Consider the following 24,482-nt stretch of genomic DNA (forward strand, 5'->3'; position numbering starts at 1 on the left):
CACAATGTATTTCTAATATAAATACGTACCTCATTCTAAACCTGGGTCACACGCAGGCTCCTTGGTAAGGAGCTGTATTAGAAGCTCCCTGAGGGCGGATTGGAGGGCAAGAGGAACCGTTGAGCCGGGAGGCAATGGTCCATCAATGCCTCAAGTCTGCCCTCCTGTACCGTCAAAGTACGTTCCTTCTTCTAAAACACTTATTTCCTTCGCAGGCTGGTTGTTGGGGCGCTTGTCTCTCTACCTTCTAGATAGTAAGTCCTGTAAAGTAGGAACAGTTTCTTTACTCGTAACCCCTCTTGCATTTGGAACAGTGTGTCATGCACAGTGTCACGCATACTTCAAGTGTTACTTCAGCTGAACAGCAAGTAGAAATGCTCAAAGAGAAAGGTTTGAAAGCCGCGTGTTCCGTCTAGCTCAGCGCACGCGTCCCTAAGGACCCTGAGTCTGTTGTGGTGACGTGTGGCAGGGTCCGCGCCCCTTCCAGGTGGATGTTCAGGTCTGACAGGTTTCTGAAGAATGAATCAATACCAGTGCACATTAGAACAAGGTCATAGAAAGCAGGGGTTTTATTCCAATAATTTTACGAAGATTGGCTTTCAAAACATTCTGATGTCGTGATATAGAATAAGTAAGAGTCTCAGGTCAGATAAAGGGATTTCACTTGAAAAGAACCATCTCCTCTGATGTGGGCTTTTGAAAGACCAACCTCAAACGCGCTCTTAATTCCGTGTGCTTCGCCAACCACCCTCAGGTTGGCCTCCACAGGGTCCATGAAGCAGGGTCCCATTTAACTTTGGGGGTATTTTTTTCCTATGCTGCTCTTCAGCGTGTTATTAATTCAGGGATCCATTCTTCATTCGGAAATTACCTGGGTCTCTTACCTGCCCACATTTCCCCTTAGGCCTGTCTTTCCTCATTGCTTATTATCAAGCAAGTGAATCTCAGGCAGTCGAGTTTCCCCCTTCGTTCGCTACACGTTAAAGTGTCGTCATCAAGCAGAAGCAAGTTGGTTTTTAAAATCAGCTCTTTACTTGTGGGGTTGAATCCGTCAAACAGCCTTACATCCTCATTGCTACAGAAAGAGAATGAACATTCCAGGTTTTGCTTGTTTTTTGTAGGTTTCACCCTTTTGTACTTTTTTTTTTCTAGAAGGTTTCCACATGTTAACTTGTTCTCGACATTATGGGGCTCGCTTTATTTTCAGCATTGCTAATGGGATTGAACATCATGTAAAATGTTCCATAAATAAAATGTCACTAGAGTGACTATAATTTCCTGATATATTCTTTTCATTCAGTCAAAAATATGTATTGAGCATCTACTATGTACCTGGGACGATTGCAGGCATTTGAAACACCAGTGGACAAAGCTGACCAAACCCCTGCCCTCATGTCGTTTATATTTTAGCATTAGCTTTTTAAAAGACATATTGACTAAATTCCCACAAACTATAGCTTCTACACCCTTTTAAAAAAAAACTTTTCATGACCAACTTTTTTGTATACCTTATGCTAAAATTTTGTGAATTGGACCAAGGTGGGGAAAGGAGAGATCTTTCTCTACTTTCTCCCTCTTCTGTAACCTGTACCATTTTTCTATACACTTAATGCAACAAAGAGCTCTGAGAATAGTATTCACCATTAGATTAGATTTGGTCAGTGGCAAAACCAGAAAAAAGAGGAATGTGTCCTTGGCACTTCTGCTCCCTGGCTTCTCAACAGAGGCATTTCATGAAAAGCAAATATTTAAAAAGTCCTTAGGCATTTAAAACATAATCACTGAAAAAAAAAAACAAAAAACAAAAAAAAGCAAACAATCACTGGGAGTGGTCCATCTTTCCAGTAAATGCCTCTTTATTTGGCATTGATCATTCTGCTTCTAGGGTTTAAAAAAGAAAAAGCATGCAAAACCTCCCAGCTGGAGTTTTGACGGCCCCTGCATGTGCTGGGCATTTTGATGTGGAATTACCTTTAAATTTCCCTTACCGTCAAGGAAATGAGAAGTCTCTTGGTCCAGATAGCAGAACCGCAGCTCATTGTCTCATTCATTCGTTTCCTGAGCTGCCAGAGTCATCTCAGCGCCTGCCATCAGAACAGCTTCGCATGGTGGCCGGGCTGCCCTGTGCAGTCGATGAGATGCCCCTGCCCTGGCGCAGTCTCTTAATAGTCCTGAGCTAATTTAAAGCTTAACTAAAGCTGCCCCGCCAAGTGGGTGACGATAACGTATGGTCCTCCCCTTTGCCTCAGAGCTTGGATTTCTGCAAGCTTGGCCCCGGGGGTGGACACATCCCATCCTTCATTCGTAGGACTGTCAGTCACTCAGGACTTTGGTCCTGCGTTGTTCGGGGTGCACTTTTTCAATATTTTTAGATAGGGGCTCTCGTTCTCCACGTGTTTGCTTCAGTGGCCCTGGAGGCTGTGCTGTGTCCGTGATTCAGTGTAAACATTGCCCTGCACAGTCTCCTGCATCGTGTGCAGGTCCACGTCATGGCCCCTTGTGAAGTGTGTGTGAGCTCAGAGGCGTGTCTTCTCTACAACACAGCCACTCAGTGAGACTCCCCCACCTGCCAAATTATCTATGTTGCTGTCTGATATAACCATGTTGTCATTGCTGGCACTAGTAAAAGCATGTATGGAGTGCTTAATTGTGTTTTATATTAGATGGAAAAAGCAACAAAACTTGACTCTAGTCATAACTTCCCAGAGGCTTATAATCTAAGGTCCACGCTTTAAGACTTAAAAGCAGCAAAATATAAATGCTTCATTTGTATGTGGCTTAATCCCTTAAACTGCATGCAGTGGTCACATGCAAAAAGAAAAAATAAGCAAAATGCCCCAACCCTGGACTCTTCTGGTTGAAGAGCAGGAATCAGATAAGGCACAAGGTGTCAGTGACAGCAGAGATTCTGTCTTGAGGAAGTGAGGGTAACTTTTAACAGGAGAGTTGGCGTTGGAGCCAAAATTATAAGACGGATAGGATTTTGGGAGGTAGAAATGGGAGATTTATCAGATGTGTCAAGCGTGAGAAAACACAGAAAAAGCATTCAGTCAGCAAATGGAAATGCATTTCACTTTTCACCAGCAGAAGATGGATGGGAAATAGGAACCAGGGAGGGAGGGCCCTGAAAGCCGTGGCTGAGGAGCTAGAACTTCCTCTTGCAGGCAGTGAAGAGCCATGTAAGGACTTTGAGCGCAAGAGTGTCAGTGGTGGCACTTGGGTACCAATTGGATGTGAGCGAGACAAAGAGAAGGAGTTGAAGACGGAAGTGTATTGAGCCTGGGGACCAGTAGGACAGCGCTTTCATTAGTAGAGAGAGGGCAGCCGGGAGCAGGAAAAGTTTATAGTGGAAGGTGGTTTGGTTTTATACACGTTGAGCTGAGGCACATGCGAACTGGCCTTTCATTTAAATACATCCCCAAAGCAGATGGGTTCCCTGACCCTCGACCTTGCCCTGGGTCAGCTGCAGAGGTGGGGAGGTGGGCAGATGTCAGCCAGGTGGGGCCTGGGTGGGATCACTGAGCTAGAATCAGCAAACACCGCAGAGCAGGGGCCTGGTGGGTGAAGCCTTGGCTGAGGACCGTGTTTGGGGACAGTCGGGAGGAGCCAGGTGGTGGGAAGGGAGCTCCGGGGAAGCCTGGTATCCGGGGAACCAAGCAGTAAGGAGATGAAGGTGAGTGCAGAGAAGAGGCATTTGAGTTTCACCACTGGGCAGGCGGTTCACCCCCAAGTGGCCAATCACTGCAGCGGTGGCGGGGATGTCATGGTTCCGGAGGCCGTGAGAGGAGGGCGGATGTGAGCCTGGAGGTGGGAATTATGTATCGACATATGACACTTCCATAAAATGTAGTGGTTTCTTTTACAAAGTCTAGCAGGGTCAATAGGAGGAAAACTTTTAAGATGGAGAAACATAAACATACTTCTAGATTCAGGAGGCGGCGGAACAGGGCAGGAAAGGAAGAGGCCAGCGAGAGGTGAAAACTGATGGACTGAAGGGGATGGAGGTTGCGGATGGAATCAAACCCTCTTCTAAGCCTCTTATCTGGCGCCTGGAGTAGCATGTGTGAGGATCTGTCCTGCGTGTCCCCAGCCCCAGGGCAGAAGCCCCCATGCCTGCCTTCCCAGCTGTCCCAGGATTAGGTTATGCACTAATGTACGGGACAGGGCACAAAGCCGTAAAAATGTTCAGTAAGTGGATGGTGTAGCCTTAAAAGAGGGAATGCCTTTGCTGCTGAGACATGAACAGGAGGAGGTCAGGACTGGGGAGGCTGTACAGGATTTGAGACAGAAAGGTATTCACATCATGCATAAGTCAAGAATTTAAGTGTCTAGGGCTAGAAACCGAAAAAGGTTCATGCCCTGGGCAGAGGTTTAAAAACCAGTTAATCTAAAGAATGTGATAGAGGAATTACAGTTTCATTTTCTTTCTAAAGTGTGTGGACATCTTGACCAAGAGCTGAAGGACTGTGATCTAGAGCAAGTCATTTCATCTTTCTTTGTTTAGTTTTCTCCATTGTGAAATGGAATTATCCACTTTTACCTTTATTGAACTATTGAGGGACTATGTATATATAATGCATGCTATTGCTTTTATATATATAAATTTATTTATTTTATTTTTGGCTGTGTTGGGTCTTCGTTGCTGTATGCGGGCTTTTCTCTAGTTGCAGCACGCAGGGGCTACTCTTTGTTGCAGTGCACAGGCTTCTCATTGCGGTGGCTTCTCTTGTTGCACAGCACAGGCTCTAGGCGTGAGGGCTTCAGTAGTTGTGGCACACGGGCTCAGTAGTTGTGGCTCGCGGGCCCTAGAGCACAGGCTCAGTAGTTGTGCCTCACGGGCTTAGTTGCTCCGTGGCATGTGGGATCTTCCCAGGACCAGGGCTTGAACCCGTGTCCCCTGCATTGGCAGGCGGATTCTTAACCACTGCGCCACCAGGGAAGCCCTATTGCTTTTTTTTTTTTTTTTTTTTTTTTAAGACATTAAAGTATCATCTGGGAAAGATGATTATTTGGGAGTGACACTAAATTCTGCTCCTCTGGACAATAAGAAACTAGGTTTAAACTAGAATAAGATCCAGTGATATTTTTTCTCTGAACCTTTGCCTTCAGAAAATAAATATCTCCCCACCCTTCCTAAAAATATTAGAATATAAATGCAGGGAGTAGACCCTTTCCTTACTTCTTTCTGCTTTGGGGCTTAGCTACAGAAGATGGCAGTGAACTTCAAATTTGACTTGATGTTATAGAACCAACACACCTGCTTATCAAAGACAAAATGCTCTATTGGGTTAAATAAAGCACGATAACCATGGTCGACCCGTTTCCTTGTAGCTGTCACCACTGGTTTGTTTTTATTTCAGGCAGTATACTTAGTGTGTGCTCCTCTGCAGTCAGTCATTTGCAAAGGAAACCACCCAAGTAGCTGAAGGGCAGCTCATTAGCATCTCAGACCTTGAACTCTGCCAGGTGACCTCTTGCCAACCTTGGGGTCCTGTTATCGAAAGGAAGATCTGCCCCCTCTCTGGGACAGACCAGGATCCAGCAGGTCTTCATTAACCTCCCAGTGACATGGTGCTTGCTTTCCACAGAAATCCGTGGTCCTCACTTTTTCTCTCCAGAGTCCAGAGCTTGGTCAAATCATCCCATTTCGTAATCACAAGGAATCTTCAAGATCATCTATCCAGGTGCCTCACTCATGATCCAGATGAGGAAACAGAAGCCTGCAGGGTTAAATGATGCGCCCAAGGGGCCACAGGTTGTTAGCCGCAGCTGAGCGGGCCACCACTTCTGCCACCCCAGGAAATATTCAAAAGCAGGAGCTCCTGAGGACCTGGAATTGTATTTCTTAGTTTCTTCATCCTTATAAGGAAATCACCACGATTTTTCAATTTGTGTCCATGACCATCTATTTTTAAAAAAAGCAAATATCAGGGCCCAGCTATGGGGAGGCGTGTACTTTTATTTTGGTAATTCGTAAGCAAAATATCATTAGAACCAAGTTTCCCTTTCCTTTGCTCCATTCCTGTTTGATCCATACAGGCCGAGTTGATATCAATATAAACCGACTGTTTCAAGCTCATGCCCCCAAATTACACCTTCATTCTTGTGTCCCTCTTCATGGGACTGGGGAGGAACTGAAAATAGGCCAGGTGAGGAGGTACCTAGGTTGTTGACAACTAATGAAGTAGATTCTTTCTCAGAAACATCACCCAGTGACGGCTCCAACGAGCACTTGTTAAGTGACAATTGAAGTGAAGAAAACAGTGAGACTGCAGTAGATGTTAAGAGGTTGATGCTGCCCACATCCATTTCCATACCACTCTCTCACCTCCAAAAACATTTACTGTCATAGAATAATGCTCAAAAAGGACTCAGAGCCCAACAAGGGACTTTCTTCCTCTGGTCCTTCAGACTCAGAGTGTTCCTCTGGCCCATCTAGAAAACCAGTAATGATTTGTCTGGCCCAGCGTCACGCACACCAAATTGCTGACTGGTCTCCTGGTGAGTTGGAAGTAGGTTAGTGAAGGAAGAAAGTGAGGCAGGTGTTTATGGGGTCAGGGACGTGCCCGTTACAGATCGTCGGGTAGTGAGATCAGAACACCTTGGAAGCTTTCAACGCCATTTTCTAACCCAAACAGCCACCTCCCGCCCTGTCATCCCTCCTCTCCTCACCCCTCTTCGCCCCCCAAAAAAAACCTTTTAGGGAATAAATTTAAAATAAGAGGTGTGGTTATTGTGGGATAATTAGAGCCCTTAGAAGAGGAGACACTGTTTGGCGAATCCCCACGGGTGCCTGTGTCACCGCTTCATGACTCTGCCCCCTTCTAAGCATCCAAGCTTGTGTGACGCAGGGCGGTGACGCAGGCTCCGCCGTCCTGAATGTGTCTGGTCGAGGCAGGCAGTTTTCTCTGTTTGCAGGTATTGTATTTATTTCCTAAACTACAAAGCCACTGTGCTTACACCGTCTCATTGGTCTGTGGAGAGTGTTCTGTGGATGCACTAAAGGTAGATTCTTGGCGTCCTCTATTAATGTTGTCTCGTTGTAGCTTTTTAAAAATCTTGCAGTCCAGGAAAAGTGGGGAGTGGGTTAATAGGAGGAAATTGAGGCACTGGGTTCCTAGAAAGCGTGGTCCTTTCAGGGGCAGACATATCCGAGACAGGACCTGCCAGTGCACCGATAAAAGAACGGAGGGAAAGATCACCTTCGCGTAGGGAGGATGACAGAGGTGTGGTCCGTGTCAGAGGTTGATCGTCCCCAACGACCACCTTTCTACTTTGCTCGGTGGATCTGGAATCTGGAAAAAGAGGAAGAGCCAGGACTTCCCTGGCGGTCCAGCAGTTAGGACTCCGCGCCTCCCTGCAGGGGGCGCGGGTTCAATCCCTGGTCGGAGAGCTAAGATCCCGCAAGGCACACGGCTACACAACAAAGGGGGAAGAGCCATGTTCCCTACATTCAGCAGTCAGCCTCCCCGCAAACTGCTGGCCATCCCACCTCGTGCAAAGAATGAGAAGGAAGCCGGTATTTCCTCCATGTCCCTGATCACAGTTCGAGGAGAGGGAGGATGAGGTCTCTGCCTCTCCAGGGGCCAGGCCAGCGTGGAGCCTCGCGGACCTCAGAGGGGCCTCTGGTTCCTTCTGTGACAGCCACGCAAGGGGAACGAAGGGCATCTCTGTTCCTGTGCCGGTGACGAGGCAGCAGCTGGCTTGGCCACTTCTGTTTGTAATGGCATCCCCACCCTTCCTCCAGTGTTAAAGAAACAGTTAATGAGAGCCCTTCACCCCACTCCGGGCTCACCTGGCCGTGGGGGGCCCTCTGGGCGGCCACAGCATCGGCGGGTGGATGCCCTCCCTCCAGCTCATGGAGGCCTGTGCGGGGCCTCGTCCTGGGAGCGGCCAGACACGGAGTCCGGTGCACCTGCCGCGGCCGCGGTGGACTTTCCACCCCTTCCTTCACTCAGCAAGTCCCTGTGTGGCGCCTACGATGTGTCAGTCCCTCTCGTAGGTTCTAGGAAATAAGACCAGTGAACTCCTGCCCTGTAACCAGGGGGCCTTCTTTGTATGCAAGATAGAACCAGAACTTTTTACTCTTCCATAGTTTTTTACCCCTGTTCCTACCTCCCAGCATCTGTTCCCCTGTCTTATCACAAACCCAACCTCACCTTCTCTTAGCCTCTCACCTTCTCACACCCCAAACTAAATTCTGCACCCAGCCTGGAGGGAATCTGGTGATGCTACGCACAGACACCCCTGAGATCAGTGGGTCCCAGTCTTTACCGAGCAGAAGACGCACCAAGAGGGTGTGTTAATTCACAGTCCTGAGCCGCACAACCGGCAGGTCTCAGGGAACGTCCAGGTGACCGCTATGCAGGAGACCCTTGGCTATACCTTCTTCCCATCCGGTGTGTGTGCTTCCTGCGCCGTCTAAGGGCATCGTGGTCCCTGCCTCCAGAGACAGGATGGTTCTGACGCAGTGGCCCGCGGAGCAGCCCAGCAGCCCTGGGCCGCAGGTCAGAGGGAGTATCGACCACGCAAGGCTGGCCTTTCCCCTGGTGATCGTTTCCGCCACGATCCGGCCATTTGGGATTTGAGTTGCTGCCTCTCTGCTCAGAAGAGAAGGTAGAAGCCTGTGATGTCTGCAGCTCGATGGGGCTGTTTGTGTGGGTGCCTTTGGTCTGCAGCCTCCAAACAGACCTGGGGTCTCAGGCCCTTCAGTGATGCTGTGGGAAAAGGGGCTGGTCCCCTTCACTGAGGGTCGAGTCCTGCCTTCTCGGAGTCCTCGTTTGCCCCGCCGGGAGATGCTGCGGTGTGTGTTCAGTCCTAGGGGGAAAGTAAGAGCTTTTCAGACGTTGGTTTATTGGACTCGGAGGCCCCCAAGCCTAGCCACGGGCTCTGCCGAAACCCCCGATACGCGACCACGCGGAGACTCTGCTTTCCTGTTCCCACAAACGGGGAAGCTGGGCCCGCTGTGCAGGCCAGTTCTTCCCCACCCTGACTCTGCCCCTCTTGGCCGCCACCGACTGGCCCCCACTTGGGTCTCTGGAGCTACAACGCCTCTCTGTATCAAGACCTCACACTGTTTCTTCCCTTAGCCTTCTCCTCTCTAGGCTAAGTTTTACCTTTCTGTCACCTGTTTGTCTCTCAGCTTGGCTTTCAGGCCAGCTCACCCTCTTCTGGACCCTCTCAAAGCTGTACCCCCAGATGGAGTCTCCTGAGGACCAGCCTGATGATAAAGGCTGGAGAACCGGTCATTAGCTGTGCAGTCGCCTCCCCAGGGGAGAAGATGTTGAATCTTCAGGTGTTGCAAATTGATGTGAAAAGAATGTAATCCCTCCTTGTGAGAACAAAATCCTCCTAGAGGCCACTGACTCCCCTTGGCTCCCGGCCCCTTCCATCTTCAGAGCTGCTATGTCTTTGTGCTGCTGTCTCTCTGATTCTCCTTCCAGCCCCCGATAAGAACCCTTGTGTTTACATGGGGCCCATGCAGATAATCCAGGAACATCTCCCCATCTCAAGGTCAGCCGAATCACAACTTTTAATTCCTCTGGGTCATGTAACCTGACATGTTCACAGGTTCCTGAAATTAGGACATGGACCTCTTTAGGGCGACAGTAAATTCTGCCTACCTTAGAGAACAAGAGTAGTGATTCTTACCTCCCGCTCTAAACACTGCCCTGGAGACCTAAACAAACTTAGTTTACCTACCCAGTCATGCAGAAGTTAGCACAAAAAGAGAAGAGAGAGCGGGAAGGCCTTTCTCAGGCACCCGTTGGTGTCTCGTATTTCAATTCAGGGGCCCCGACTCTGGCCCGGAGGACATCAGGGCCTCCTGAGTCTGTGCGGGCAGATGAGTCACCCTTGTCCCCAGAAGGGAAATCAAGGCCGCTGGGGGCTGCGAGAAGCAGAGACCAGGGGACTGTTTCCTGGGAAGTGAAGCAAAGGTCCTTTCTCTCTGCAAAGCTGAGAATAAGCTTTTATCTCTGGCACAAATAAACGTAAAAAGAAAACAAATGGAACGTCTTTTTTTAATTCAGGTACGATTAGGCTTGCTTGTTATACTGGTTTAAGAAAGTTTTCCAAACAGCCCTTCTCGCACAGCTGTGTGTGTCTTGCTGTTTGGCCCCCCGATTGGCCACACAGCTGGAGAGGGTCCCGTCCTGTACCTCCGTACCGTGTGCACCACGCACACCCCTCTGCTGCCTCCTCCTCTTCCCCAGCCAGTGCGTGCGTTTCCTGGGCGGACCAACCGGAAATGAGAGAGTATGTGTGAAGGACTTACTGATGTAAGAGAAACAAATCCTTGGGCTGAGGGTATGAGTGAGTCTAGTTCTCAGCTCTGTGCTGAACAGAAGTTCTTCTGGGGGCTCTTCTAGCACTGTTTCCTCCTTCCCGTCCTTCCTTCTCCTTCCTTCCTTCCTGCCTTCTCTCTCCCCCCCTCTCCCTCTCCCCCCCTCTCCCTCTCCCCCCCTCCCTCTCCCCCCCTCTCCCTCTCCCCCCCTCTCCCTCTCCCCCCTCCCTCTCCCCTCCCTCTCCCTCCCCCCTCCCCCTCTCTCCCCCTCTCCCCCTCTGCCCCCTCTATCTCCCAGCATAGCAAGGGACCAGATGACCTGGGCCCTCCATCTGTGACCTGCAGTTTTGACCTGAGTCAAGAAGCTCTTCTAGACACATCATTCAGCAAGGCACCCCCTGGCTCTGAGAAGAAAGCACCCATCTTATCACTTAGATTAGGATGGGTATTTGGGGATCCCTGAGCTTGGAGTCTTTCCGTCAATGAACTGACCTGGTCACATGAACAGAGTGATTCCGTAACAGGCAGAGATGTACTTCCTCACTGCCAGTCTCCCCCTGCCCCGGCCCCCCTCCCTCTCCAGCACCCCAGTCTCCCCATCCTGCAGTTTGTTTGTTTGTTTGTTTATGACTGCATTGGGTCTTTGTTGCTGTGCACGGGCTTTCTCTAGTTGCGGCGAGCGGGGGCTTCTCAGTGCAGTGGCTTCTCCTGCTGCAGAGCACGGGCTCTAGGCGCACGGGCTTCAGTAGTTGTAGCTCGCAGGCTTAGTTGCTCCGCGGCATGTGGGATCTTCCTGGACCAGGGCTCGAACCCGTGTCCCCTGCACTGGCAGGCGGATTCTTAACCACTGCGCCACCAGGGAAGCCCCTCCTCCTGCAGTTTTTTCATCCAAAGGCACAGAACTGCATTTCCATGTGAGGTCATAGACACATGGCTCTGGTGTGTTGCTTGGCCATTTCACTTCCTGGCTGGCTAGCTGCTCAGAACCTCTTTGGGCTGCTCGGTGGTCTTGAGCTGGTGGTACAGCAGGCGTGAAACGTGGCGTGTGACAGCGTCTGTCCTCGCTGCCCGGGAGCTGAGGTGGCTCTGCTCCCCACCCGCCTTCCTCTCGGCTTTGTTGTGCGGCTTCTCCTTTGCGTGGGGCAGCCTCCGACTGAAGGAGGTGCTGTGGGCAAAGCTGAGCCAACATTTATTTACCAGTATTCCTTTGGCGTCTTGTAAACAGTTTAACTGAGAAAGCGAAGGATACAGTTCTCAGTGGAGACGGAAGGGAATTTTGGGTGGGCAGAATGCAGTTACCCAAGGCAGCGTCCTGCCGGTCTGCCAGCACAGAAATAGGAAGATATGCGTGTTGCTGGTATTTAATGTGTCTCTGTCTTTTGTGTCTAGGGGCTTTTCTCTATCGTGTGTCTCTTGAATATTTGGTTTTGAGGCATTTGATTGAGATTGGCTGCATGGCAAATTTGAGTTTTCCTTTTGCTTTAAACAGATTGTTTGCTAGAACTCAGAAGGTTCTTAAAGGCAGCTAGATACACAGTCGAGATATCTTTTCCAATTTAGACTCAAACCGGGCTGAATTTTCCTTGTATTGTCCAAAGCACTGGAGCACGTGGAGTCTTCTCATTTTAAGGCAAGTTACTTAGTTCAGTTAATCTCATGTTCGATTCCTCTCCCTCCTATTTTTCACCCTCTCCCCATCAGTCTACTGGGACCATCCAAGAACAGCACAACAAGAGGTCAGAAAACTACAGTGCACTCTAGCCACTCTTCCTGGGTTTTAAATAAGTAGAAAAGCAAGATATAAAGAGATCTCTCACTTGCATATTGTTTCTTTTTTCTTTTTTTTTTTTTGGAGTATAGTTGATTTACAGTGTTGTTAGTTTCAGGTGTACAGCAAAGTGATTCAGTTATACATATATATCCATTCTTTTTCAGATTCTTTTCTCATATAGGTTACTATAGAATATCGAGTAAAGTTGCCTGTGCTACGTAGTAGGTCCTTATCGATTATCTATTTTATGTATAGTAGTGTGTATATGTTAATCCCAAACTCCTAATTTATCTCCCCTGCCTCACTATCCCCTTTGGTAACCATAAGTTTGTTTTCTATGTCTGTGAGTCTGTTTCTGTTTTGTAAATAAGTTCATTTGTATCATTTTTTTAGATTCCACATATAAGTGATATCATATATTTGTCTTTCTCTGTGTAACTTACTTCACTTAGTAGGATAATCTCTAGGTCCACCCATGTTGCTGCAAATGGCATCATTTTGTTCTTTTTTATGGCTGGGTAATATTCCGTTATATCTATATACCGCCTCTTCTTTACCTGTTCATCTGTCGATGGACATTTAGGTTGCTTTCATGTCTTGGCTGTTGTAAACAGTGCTGCAAAGCACTCAGTCTTAACTGTAGCCCCACTTTGCCTCCAGTTTTCTGTTTTGAAAAGAGAACAATGAAATTGTGACAGTGTGTTGTTTCCAGCCGTAGCCTCATTTTTCAGCACCTGCCGGGCCAAGCTAATACACTTTATCTGTTCTTCCTCAGGATGCCCATGCTAACCTTCGTGATCCCTCTCCTGCCACCTCCATTTAGATACAGGGCGACCCCCGCCAAGGGGTGGTGCAGAGGATTAGAGACTCATGAGGTCTGTGCGGTAAACGAGCCTGAAAATTTCACGTTACAGAGACTGAGGCGATAAGGCCCCGTCGTAGGTGTCGGGTCTCCAGCAGCTATGAGGAATACCCCGCATCAGCATGGTGACAGGTCACGTGAGGCTTCTAGGGACGTGGTGGCGTCCCTACTGATAAGCGACCTTCTCCAGATTAGCGACCTGAGGGCGCGGGTACCCACCCTTCTCCATCGTTGCTGCGAATGGCACCCGGGTCTGGGGGCCTTTCTGATAACAGTAGCTTGTATGTGTTTCTCAGATGAGTGCCAGAGAGCATCCTGACCCAGGTACTCAGTTTACTCCCCTCCATGCCTCCTCCCAGGTTGCTTCACGTTCATTTCCTTGCTGTTGGAGGAATATGTCATCTCCTCATCCTGGTCCTTTCCGTTCCTTTCCCTTTTCTTTGATCTGAATGAAGAGTCTGAGGGCCCTGAATAAAATAAGGGTTTTCTGCCGGTCACCGCACGCTGGCCCTGGAATTCTTTCATGAGCTACCAAAGACACAGATTTTTATGAAAGTGTATTAAGGTCCTTTGCAGTGCAAGCAGTTGACCCAGTTTTCTTTCTCTCTAAAATGATTGTCAAGTCTCTGCTGTCTCATTCTAGTCTAGCCAGTCCAGCTCTACGGTTGCTGTTTGCCTGGTATATACTTTTCCACTCTTTTACTTTCAACCTGTTTGTGGCTTTGAATCTAAAACGTGTCTCCTGTAGACAGTGTAGACAGATCTGGTTTCCTTTCATTCTTTGAACATATTTATAATGGCTGCTTTGATGTCTTTGTCTGCTGAGAACAGTGTCTGGGCCATCTCAAACTGTTTCTGTTGCCTGCTTTCTTCCCTGTGTGGATCACACTTTCTCATTTCTTTGCACATCTCATAATTTGTGAACAACTAGACATTTTATTCTGGACACTGATCCTCCCTACTCTCCCCCACCAAACCCAGCTGCTTCTTGTTTGCTCATCTGCTTAGTGACTTAGCAAGTGGAGTTTATTCCCTACAGGATGCTTCTGATGGCACTCCTTAGAGAACACAGCCTCGGGCTGTGAGTGACATTCTTATATTTCCTTTTTTAAATGGCATAATTCTTCCAAATAGCTCTCTTTGAATGCCTTTCTGCGGGATTGCCTGTTCAGTTTCTGGCTGGTCTGTTTCTATTGCTATCCCACCCAGCCTCCATTAATTTCTAGTTGTTTAATCTGTTGTTTTTGACCCTGGGCATGAACGGCCACCACAGTCTGATTCTGTTAAAGTCAGGCCCCTCCATAGGGAAAGTCTTCAAGGCCATTCCTTGAAGCTTGCTGTGACCCCGGGAACACTCTTCCTATCTCTCTGTTTCTCTGGTTTTCTCTGTTAAACTTCTGGATGGCCTACCATTCTGTTCCTCTTAATGGCCCACCACCAAAATATCTATTGTTTTCCATGGTGCCTTAGGCTTGAACTTCCCCGCACTGTGTTCCAAATAAATGCATTCCTCTTAGGGAAAGTTATGGAGCTCTCTGTTCTTGTGACCTCCCTCCCTCCCTCCCTCTCTCTCTCTCTCTCTCTCTCTCTCTCTCTCTCTCTCTCTCTCTCTCTCTCTCTCTGTGGGCAGACCCTCTTTGCCACTGCCCTGGAGCTGAGGGCAGGGACAGCAACCTGCTTTGCTTCAAGCAACCCCTGGCCTACAAGAGGGATGATGCAGCAGGGCAGTAGCACCTGCTCGTCTCAGCTGGCTTCTCTGGGCATAGAACCTCCGCCCAGAAGCAAGATGGGATGAGGGTAATTGGGCCCAGTGTTCTCCGAGTGCTGTGCCTGGGGTTGAGCTTCCACCCTCTGAGTACAGGCTGGTTCGAGGAAAGGACTCAACACTTCTTGACCTGCAGTAGAGTTTCTGCAAAACAGGGCCAGGGAAGAAGGATGGTTAGAAAGGCCAGTGGTCTACCCCTCCCTAGGAGAAACCATCGCTATAGTTTGGGAGCTGAAAAGAGCCCCCATCTTCCTGACCACAACCTCCTGGGGTAGAGCTTCCATTACGCTGAGCTTGGGGGAGAGGAGGACAGGGGATAGCACAACCTGCTGGTTGTGGCTCAAATGTCACAAACTCCTGCTCTTCCTACTGAGATTTAGTCAGTTTTCTTGAGAAAGAAATTTCTTGGGACTTCCCTGGTGGTCCGGTGGTTAAGAACCCACCTTCCAATGCAGGGGATGCGGGTTCGAGCCCTGGTCGGGGAATTAAGGTCCCACAGGCGCGGGGCAGCTAAGCCCGTACACGGCAACTACGGAGCCCGTGCACCACAACGAGAGAGAAGCCCACGCCGCAGTGAAAGATCCCATGTGCCGCAACTAAGACCTGACGCAGCCAAATAAAAAGCAAGAAATTTCTTTTTCTTTCAAGGATCTTATGATACTTTAACTCAAAAAAGCTCCCCCCTGCAGCCCATGGGTGGTGTATTCATGTTGTCATGTGTTTTAGCTCTAAGTTGGTTTGGTTTGGTTTGAATTTCTGTCCATTGCTATTTTCTATAGCATTTATTTAGGTATGCCCATATATTTATCACATCCTTATTATTCCTCCTCTTTTCATCTGGGATCATTTCTCCTTTAGTTTGAAGTATCCAGTAGCAGTTCAGTTAGTGAGGGTCTAATGGTGAAAAAGTCTCTTAGCTTTTGTGTGAAAAGTACTTCTTTATTTTGTCCTAGTTTATGAAATACATTTTTGCTGGATATTCTAGCTTGACGGTTAGTTTATCTCAGCACCTTTTACTAACTTGCTTACATTATTACTGTTTAGATATCAGGTACTGAGATGTCTAATTGTGGTCTTTTGAGGTTTTTTTTTTCTTCTCTGGTTGTTTTTTAAATCTTCTTTGGTGTTCTGCATTTTTTGCTGTGGTGCATCTAATTTATATTTATTTTCATTTTTCCTGATTGAAATTCACTGGGACCTTTGAACATGTGGATGTGGGAGAGGATCTTGTATCAGTTCTGGAAAATTCTCAGTCATTAACTCTTTACATATTGCCTTTTCCCTGTTCTCCCTTTTCCTTCAGGAACTTCAGCTAGACGTATGTTAGACTAGTCCATGTCCCTTAATCTGTTATCATTTCTTTCTCAGTTATGTATAATCTCCTCAGGTCTGTCTTCCAGCTCACCAAATTCTTTCTGTGACCGTATCTAATATCCTGTTAAACCTGTATATCCATTGAATTTTATATTTTGATTATGTTTTTTCACTTCTAAGACTTTATTATTTAATAATTTTATCAGTATACTTGGTCATTTCTTATAATCTTTTTTTTTTTCATTTTCCACCCTTTTTTTTTTTTTTTGCGGTACGCGGGCCTCTCACTGTTGTGGCCTCTCCCATTGCGGAGCACAGGCTCCGGACGCGCAGGCTCAGTGGCCATGGCTCACGGGCCTACCCGCTCCACAGCATGTGGGATCTTCCCGGACCAGGGCACAAACCCGTGTCGCCTGCATCGGCAGGTGGACTTTCAACCACTGAGCCACCAGGGAAGCCCCCCACCCTTTTTAAATTGTGCAGACATGTTAAATGTACCTCCATTCTATTGTGTGCTAATAATTCCAATATCTGAAGTTTTGGTGGATCTAAATATGGTGTCTAACTCTGTCTCTGCTGCTTCTTACTCTTGGTACTTGTGATTTTTTTGTCTTGGGAGCTTAACTATCTTGGAACCTTATTTCTGAGAATTCTTTGCTGAAAATGGGCCTTTTCAAGGTTGACTTATAGTTGATTCTGCAGGGTGCTGGAAGACAGTACAAGCTAGGGACCACTTTAAATTGCTGGCTTGAGCAGTTTTGACCAGTCAGATAAAGTTGGTTTGAAAACTGATGTGAGGGCTGATTGGTTATATACTATCAGAGGGAAATTCCCCTTGCCATACTCCACACTAAGTTTTGAGACAGGCAGTTTTCCTTACCGTTTCTGAAGTGAGAGTATATCTTGTTCACTGACTGTTTAGCCTTTTATAGTGTTCCAGACTTATTGGTGGGGAAGTCTCTTCTTAGATGCTTTACCTCAGGCGGGCCCTAGGCTTTCTTGTATTTCTTACGTACTGAGAAGCTTTGAGAACTGAAGCTCAAATTTATCTGGTCCACCTTAAGGGGAAAGCTACCTTCAATGCTCCACTTACTTCTCTGGGTGCCATCTTTCACTCACATCATTGATTGCTGAGTATTTCTTACTAAATGGTCAGTTATTGATGCAATTTAAAAATATTTTTAAAAACATCTTATTAAGCATTTTAGTTTTTTTTCAGTGGGAGAGTCTCTCTAGTAACCTAGACCACCTAACTGCCAGAAATTGAAGTCCCCCCACCCCGCTTTCCCACAGAAAAATACACTTCTGTTTGACGTCAGTCTACATGTGATAAGGGGTAAAAACTATCCCTAAGGCATGTTCTGATTCTAAGCCAGTAATAAAGGCCTGAAGAGTTTTCACACAATTTTAGGTGACACCAGGGAAGAACTTCTAGAATGGTAGTATGAGAATATCTGTGGACTTTTTGCCAGTGAAAGACCCATAACTGGTGAAAATTATTTAAAAAATCAACCACTTAAAGTCTCTAGAAATTGTCCTAAGCATATACACAAATGGAGAAACATTCTAGAAAATGTTCTGGCAAAGAATAAAGATAATGTTAACTTTGATTCTTTTAAGTTATGTGTGACTTAAAATTTTTATGGTAATACATAAAAGAATAGAAATATTAAATATTACCTCCAAAAAAAGATATTACCTCCAAATATTAAATATTACCTCCAGTAGTAGAGGGGGAAAATGGAATGTGGAAAAAACCAACAAGTAATCCTAAAAGGTAGGCAAGAAAGAAGAGAAAAAATGTAATATAGGCAGGACGTATACCACAAAGTTTAAATAGTTCCGCTGAAAGACTATCAAATTATTAGGCTGTATTCTGTTTTTGAAAACCTGTTTATATACTGATTATAAGAAATAGAGCTAAAATATAAACAGACAAAAATAAAAAGATGGCAGAAGATATACCATGCAAATAACAAAAGAAGGGCTGGTGCTTTTTTTTAACATCATATAAAACAGACGTCAAGGTAAAACTAGAAATGAAGAGGTCACCACAAAAAGTTTATTTCAACAGAAGATACAATGATCTACAAACATCTGTGGAAGTTGTAAAGTAGCTTCAAGAGGTATTCCCCCAAATTGACATATTTGCGTGGAGTAACTGGCATCACCATAGTGGAGGATTTTCACGTGCTTCCCTCAGTAACGGACAGATCAAGCAGACAGAGAAATGGGACTTAAATGTAAATGCTCCTGATTTTTAAAATTTATTAAGAAGAAATTATGAGTAATTTTATACCAATATAAATTCAAAAACTTCAGTGAAACATACAAATTCCTAGAAAGCTATAACCTTAATAAAACTGATTCAAGAGGAAAGAGAAAAGTGGTTTGGGGTTTTAAAAGAAAATGTCCTCAATTTTCAGAGTTACATACTGAAGTATGTAGGGATAAGATGGAAGTAGGAAGTAGAGTGGTTCTCAAATATTCTAGAATCTGGATATGAGTTTGAAGGAATTTGTCACTATCGTCTCCTTTTGTGTGTACTTGAAAAGTTTCATAACACAAAAGGACTATAGAAACATTGACTTGATTATGTATAATTTTACTTTTAAAAGAGAAAGAAAATACGTACACATCATGAGGAGTCAGAAACTAATGCCATATACATGGGCAGAAATGTGGCAAGATGGGGAATTCATTTTTCAGGCATTTGATCTATAGGCTCACCCAGAAGGAATCCCAAGCAAGGTGCATTGCAAGCAATACTGTGTGGTTTCTGAAGGCACAGCAGGAATGAGCTCCATCTGGGCAGGAACATTCCAGCAGGATGGACTGAAGTTCCCGGCCATCCTAGAAGGAAGGAAGTTCACATGCTCACAATGATTCCAGAGCTAGAAGTGGCTCAAGCGCCACTTTTATCAGTGGTCAGAGTTTTGCTTAGCTTTTACGTCTATCACTGGGATAAAGTGAGATAATACATGTGAAAAAAGTCAGCAGACTATCAAGCTATACAAATGTAAGATAACCTGAAATGTTATTTACATTGTAAGTGTAAAAGGGATTAGGGAGGACGGCAACTTTGGAGAACATTTTAGTATTTCCTCAAAATGGTAAACATAGATTTGTCATATGACCCAGCAGTCCCACTCCTAAGTATGTCCTCAAGAGAACTGAAGACATATGTCTGCCCAGAAACTTGTGTACAGATGTTCACAGCAGCATTATCCATAATAGCCCCAAAGTGGAAACAATCAAAATGTCCACAACTGATGAATGAATAAACAAAGTGGAGTGTTTCCACAGAATGGAATATTATTCAGCAATAAAAAGGGATAAAGTACTGACACGTGCTACAGCGTGGATGAACCTTGAACACATTTTGCTGAGTGAAAGAAGCCAGGTGCAAAAGATGACATATTTTATGATTCCATTTATATGACATATCCAGACTAAGCAAATCCACAGAGACGGAAAGTAGGTCAGTGGTTGGCAGTGTCGAGGGAGAGGAGAGAAGGTAGAATGAGTGCTAACGAGTATGGGTTTCTTTAGAGGGTCATAAAAATGTTATAACCTTAGTGGTGCTGGTTGTACAACTCTGTGACTATACTGAAATCAGTAGATTGTATACTTCCAAGGAGTCAATTTTATAACATGAATTATATCCCAATAAAGCGGTTATTTAAAGGGGGAGGGGGGGAGGGGAAGGAGAGTTCGGACCAAAATGGTTTTATCTCCTATCACTCTCCGCTACTATAAGCACCACTACCTGGGTCCTGAAGTCGTCTGTCAAACCCAGGAATTTTTTTTTTTTTTGAGCTTCATTGAGAAAATGCCAAGTCTGAAGCATAAGCAATATGAAAGCCAAGAACCGCCATTTTACTCCTCCTTCCCTCCCCCTTTTTTTGTGCGGGTCATTTGTTCAGAGGCTTCCAAGGTGCAGCTGGTGAAAGACCCACCACCCAGGAGGACGGGCTTCCTATCGTGGACTGTCCCCTACTAACCAGCAATGCACATGTTCGCTGGCTGGCACAACAGATCTGTGATGCTTTTTTTTCACCAGATCTCATTGTCACAGTTGCCACAAGGACAACCCCATGTCTTTCACACCAAAACCTAAGCGCAACTCCCAGACTGCCCGTGGTTGAAGGCTCCCCGGCTGTGTCTGCTGTGATGGGGACAGACTACTTCCTGGGCCATCTGGCTTTCACTCATCCTGTGCTTTCTCTCCCGGGTTCCCTGTCTGTCTTTTGTTTTGCAGTGGCTGCTTCAACCCCCAACTCCACTGCTGGTGCGGCCATGAATTCTCTGACCTCTCTCGGGACTCTGCAAGGACTGGCAGGGGCCACTGTCGGACTGAACAACATTAATGCACTAGCAGGTACCATCGCAGTGAGCATCTGCTGCTCTGGTGGACAGCCTCCCCCCAGATTCCCCACAGACAGTGCTCAGCCAGAGACGACCTAAAAGGTTACGTCACGGGGAGAGCTAAAGCTTGGGATGGAGGAGCAGAAGCACGTGTTTTGACAGGCGAACGCTGCCTACCCCTGTTTTGTCTCCAGAAATACCCCACCCGAAGTCTTTTGTAATGTGTAGACTGTGTATTTAGCCATAGGTCTCTGTGGTTGACAGGTATCTGCAGGTTTCGAGGGCTTTGGTTTGATTCTAGTTTGGTTCCCTTCATCTGAGGGGAGGAAGTGTGTTATAAAAGAAAAATCAATGGGCTAGAAATCAGGATGCATGGGGCCAGCTCCCAGTCACCTGCAGGAATCTGAGGCCAATCACTGCCCACAACTGGACTTCAGGGTCCCATCTGAAAATTGAAAGTTCTGGATCAGATGATCTTAAGGGTCCCCTCCAGCTCTAAAACCCAAAGGTTCATGGCGATTATACAGGAGGAGAAATGAGGCCTTGGGAAGCAGAACAAGGCTGAGTGGCGAGGAGCCGCCCCCGGAGTCAGGGGTCACCCTACAGCAGTGCATCTCCTAAGGGCCCCGTTCCAGCTAACGCAGGTTGAAGCAGAATGAGGCAAATTGCTTACAGAATTACTTAGCTCTGAAACATACAGACCCACCAAAGCACTCTAAGTCGTTTACACAGCCTGCCCGTTTCCGGCATTCTAGATCTATGGGGAGAAGAGTGCCCAGCCAGAGGCCGAGTCATATCTGAGGCTCGAGCTTAGCCTTGGCCCCTCCAATTGGGGAAGGTCCTCGGTCCACAGAAGGGACACCTCAGTTGCCTTTCCCTCAGCTTGGGCCCGCACCCCTACCCCGTGCCTGAGAATAGCCACGTCCAGAAGGACCATGACAGCCTGACTCGGGGACCTAATTACCTACTGGGCAACCCAGCCTCTGCCCATTTTAAGCATTAAGAAAAGGGTCCTTGACAAGTTGCCTTATTTTAAACCATGATTGACTAAGTGTACAGTTTTTAAAGGGTGATCAAGCAGTAGTGTTTTTAAAAGCAAAAAAACAACACCCCAATAATTCTATATCTTCAAATCCCAAAAGAATACCTTGCAATTTGTTTGGTAAAGAAGCACCTAGAACTCATCCAAATGAAGACTAACTTTTATAAGCCAGATAAGAGGATAAGTCGTACATTTAGAGGTCGGAAATGTGTTGAGGTTTTATTAAATCCTTTTATTCCTGCGTTTTGGGGAAAGCAGTCATAACCTTGGACTGAGTTTTATCTGACCAAAGGCCAAAAAGAGCAGACAAGAAAAAGATTTCTTTCCTTCCCGACCAGATAGCTGTTGATTAGCAAGCACGTGTTGAATGAAGTGGTGGCCGCGTGACAGCAGAATGTTTTACTCCAGTGAAGCTGCCTCCAGCTGCCCTCCTGCCAGCAGCCCTCATGGCCCTGCCTCCTGTTTCTGACCTTGTTCTGCAGACGCTCCAACTCACTTGTCCTTCCCCTCGGTTGCAGACGTGTGTTTGCACACATCCCTTCATGCTGCTTCTCTTGCCCCAGGACCTAGTTCCCCTAAAACAAGGAATTTGATTTGATCGCCTGCCTGTCCTTGGTCTGCACAGTAACAGGCCAGTGGGAATGGCTGTCCTCCTCAGCACGTGCTCATGACTGCTGTGTGTTGTCTGTGTGGTCCCGCCTCTCTCCATCCTGTTCTGTTGTCCTTTGCGGGGATTTTCCCATCGTTATCATGAGCGACTGGAGAGGGACTGTGTTGAATGGCAGAGAGACCATGAGTAGTTCCTGTGTGGGACCTGTGTTATTCCAGTTTTGCTCCTGGCAAGAAAAACAGCCTTAAATTGTTTTGTTTTTTAAATTCTTTGCCATTGGGTTAATGTAAGTACATATAGGTCATGGGAAATTAAGACTGTTTCTAGTTTCAAATAACCCCTACTAGACAGTATGAACCAGAAAAATGTTTAATCAAACCAAAAGTCATGCACAAAGTAAAGTACATTCCTTCTGATTGGGTAAATTACTATCAGAGCTATTTAACAATCGGCACCGGCTTGGAGCTAAGATTTGCTTTCTCAAATACCAAGAGAAAACCTTCTAATATAGTGTCCTCTTTCAAACCGTTCTTCCTTAACAGACGTGATGATGCTACCTGTCCTACTGGATAAGAAGGTAGTCAACAAACGGTTACCTGGACAGAGGCAGCTTGACAAATAGTTGGCCACAGCTTCCATATCATCACTGTTTCCTCCCCCACTCCACCCAGGAGCCATTACTTGCTACCGTAAGGAGAGTTTTCTGGTTTTCTGAGTAAAGCCACCTCTTTTCCATGGACGAAGGAGCCATGGAGAAAAGCAGGTAGATGGAATCTAGTTAATTCCCAAACTCATCCTGGGAGAATCTGACTGCCTTCCCTGCCAGAGGGCCTCTCAGCTCCCCACAAGGTAAAGCTTCGGATGGTAGACAAGTAGCTGAACCAGACTGTTTGAGCTTCATACCCTTGTTCTTCCTTATACGCTCATAGAAGGAGGGACTAAAAAAAGGACAGCGCTCTAAAGCTTAAAAGCGGAAAACAGCAAGATCAGAAGGAAGGAATGTGGGCAATTCACTAACAGAGCTTTCCCTTCTGGATTAGTTGAGGGTTCTCCAGGCAGGTTTCATACACTAATAGCTGAACGAAGACGAAGAAAATATTTTTTGCAGTTATATCCACCCAGGAATCTGTATCTGATTTTGTGCTTAAATGTATGTCAAGTGACATCCTTATTTTTCCTTTTTTAAATGAGCTAATTCTTCCAAATGGTTTACCATATAGTGTTTAAAGTTATGATTATCTGCATATCACCAGCCACAAATGCCTGGTGAGTAATGTTTACGGAAATACTTTATGTAAAGGAGAGAAAAGATGCGATGCTTTGGGCATAGTGTTGCGGTGGCTTGTCACCCTTGGTATGCCTTGTGAAATTAGTTTTAATCTGTAGTATTGGAATATATAAAGATACACGTAGTTAGGTACATACACAAGCACATACAACATCACATACACTTGTGACCATGTTATTAACACAGGCATGAGCACAAGTGCCACTAATGGTATATATTCATATTCATCTACCCTGATTTTATACTTTTCTTAGACCTAAGTCCTCATTATCAGCTTGCAGCTTAGAAGAATATATCCCATTTATACCAAAGAAAATTTATCCCAGCAAATACATACAAATCTATGAGAATATATTAATACATTCCTCACTTTTGCCCTTTCTTTATTGGGTATAAAGCCTGGCCGAGGGGTGTGCAGATAACTGTAGTTGGCTCGTGGCACTCCGCCTCCCACTCTTTTTTTCAGCATCATCTTCATGCTGGCCACGCCGGATGTACATGCTCATCTTTACGGGTGGGTCCTTCTAGGTCATTTTCACAGGTTTACTCGATAGTCTCACAGCTCCCCGGGACTCCATCAGGGAGGACCTGGGAGAGCGGTTCAGTTAAAGCACACGGTAGTCTGGCTGCGCACTAACTTCACTGCTAGACTATTTGCAAAGACCTTTCCTCCCTCGTTGAGGTCTGCCAATCCATTTGGCCTTTTCAAAGAAAGCCCTGTTCTTTTAAGGGGAAGCATTTTATTCAACTAACCTTCTTCAAACCTCTGTTTCGACTGTCCAAAGTGTTTAGATGGAATCAAGTACCAGCAGCTGAACTGACAAATGTTATCTTCAGTATAATGACTATTTAATACAGAATGACATTAGATCATTGATAAGAATAACTCTCAAAAGTTGAAAACTTCCTTTGATGGTTTTTAAGATTCTACCTGGTAATCAATCACCTGTTCTACCTTGGCCGTGGTAAACACACACCTCAGAAAAAATTAGAATAGACTCCTTCATAATAAGAAACTTCAAGCAACGTCAGCAGGACCTCTGCTGGCCACCACCTTTTGAGCTTAGTTGGTATCGGCTAGAACTGCTTGAAATCACTTTCCTTTTCAGGAAGCTGGCTTTTCCACGTCCATGGCCCCCAGGTTTTCCTTGACACTCCAGCCCCACCCCAAACGTCA

General features: G+C 46.2%; 1 protein-coding gene across 7 annotated transcripts in view; it reads left to right on the forward strand.

Moving 5' to 3' along the window:
- Positions 1-24,482, forward strand: part of CELF2 (CUGBP Elav-like family member 2) — a 527,424-nt gene that overhangs the window by 487,747 nt on the left and 15,195 nt on the right. For all 7 annotated transcript variants that reach the window (XM_082648491.1, XM_082648492.1, XM_082648496.1 and 4 more), the window contains one exon: positions 20,259-20,378. In XM_082648491.1, coding sequence (XP_082504617.1) covers positions 20,259-20,378 — 120 coding nt within the window. The remainder of the gene's footprint in view (positions 1-20,258; positions 20,379-24,482) is intronic.

The sequence above is a fragment of the Grampus griseus genome (genome assembly GCF_964374135.1).
Source record: "Grampus griseus genome assembly, chromosome: 2".
Taxonomy (NCBI): Eukaryota; Metazoa; Chordata; class Mammalia; order Artiodactyla; family Delphinidae; genus Grampus; species Grampus griseus.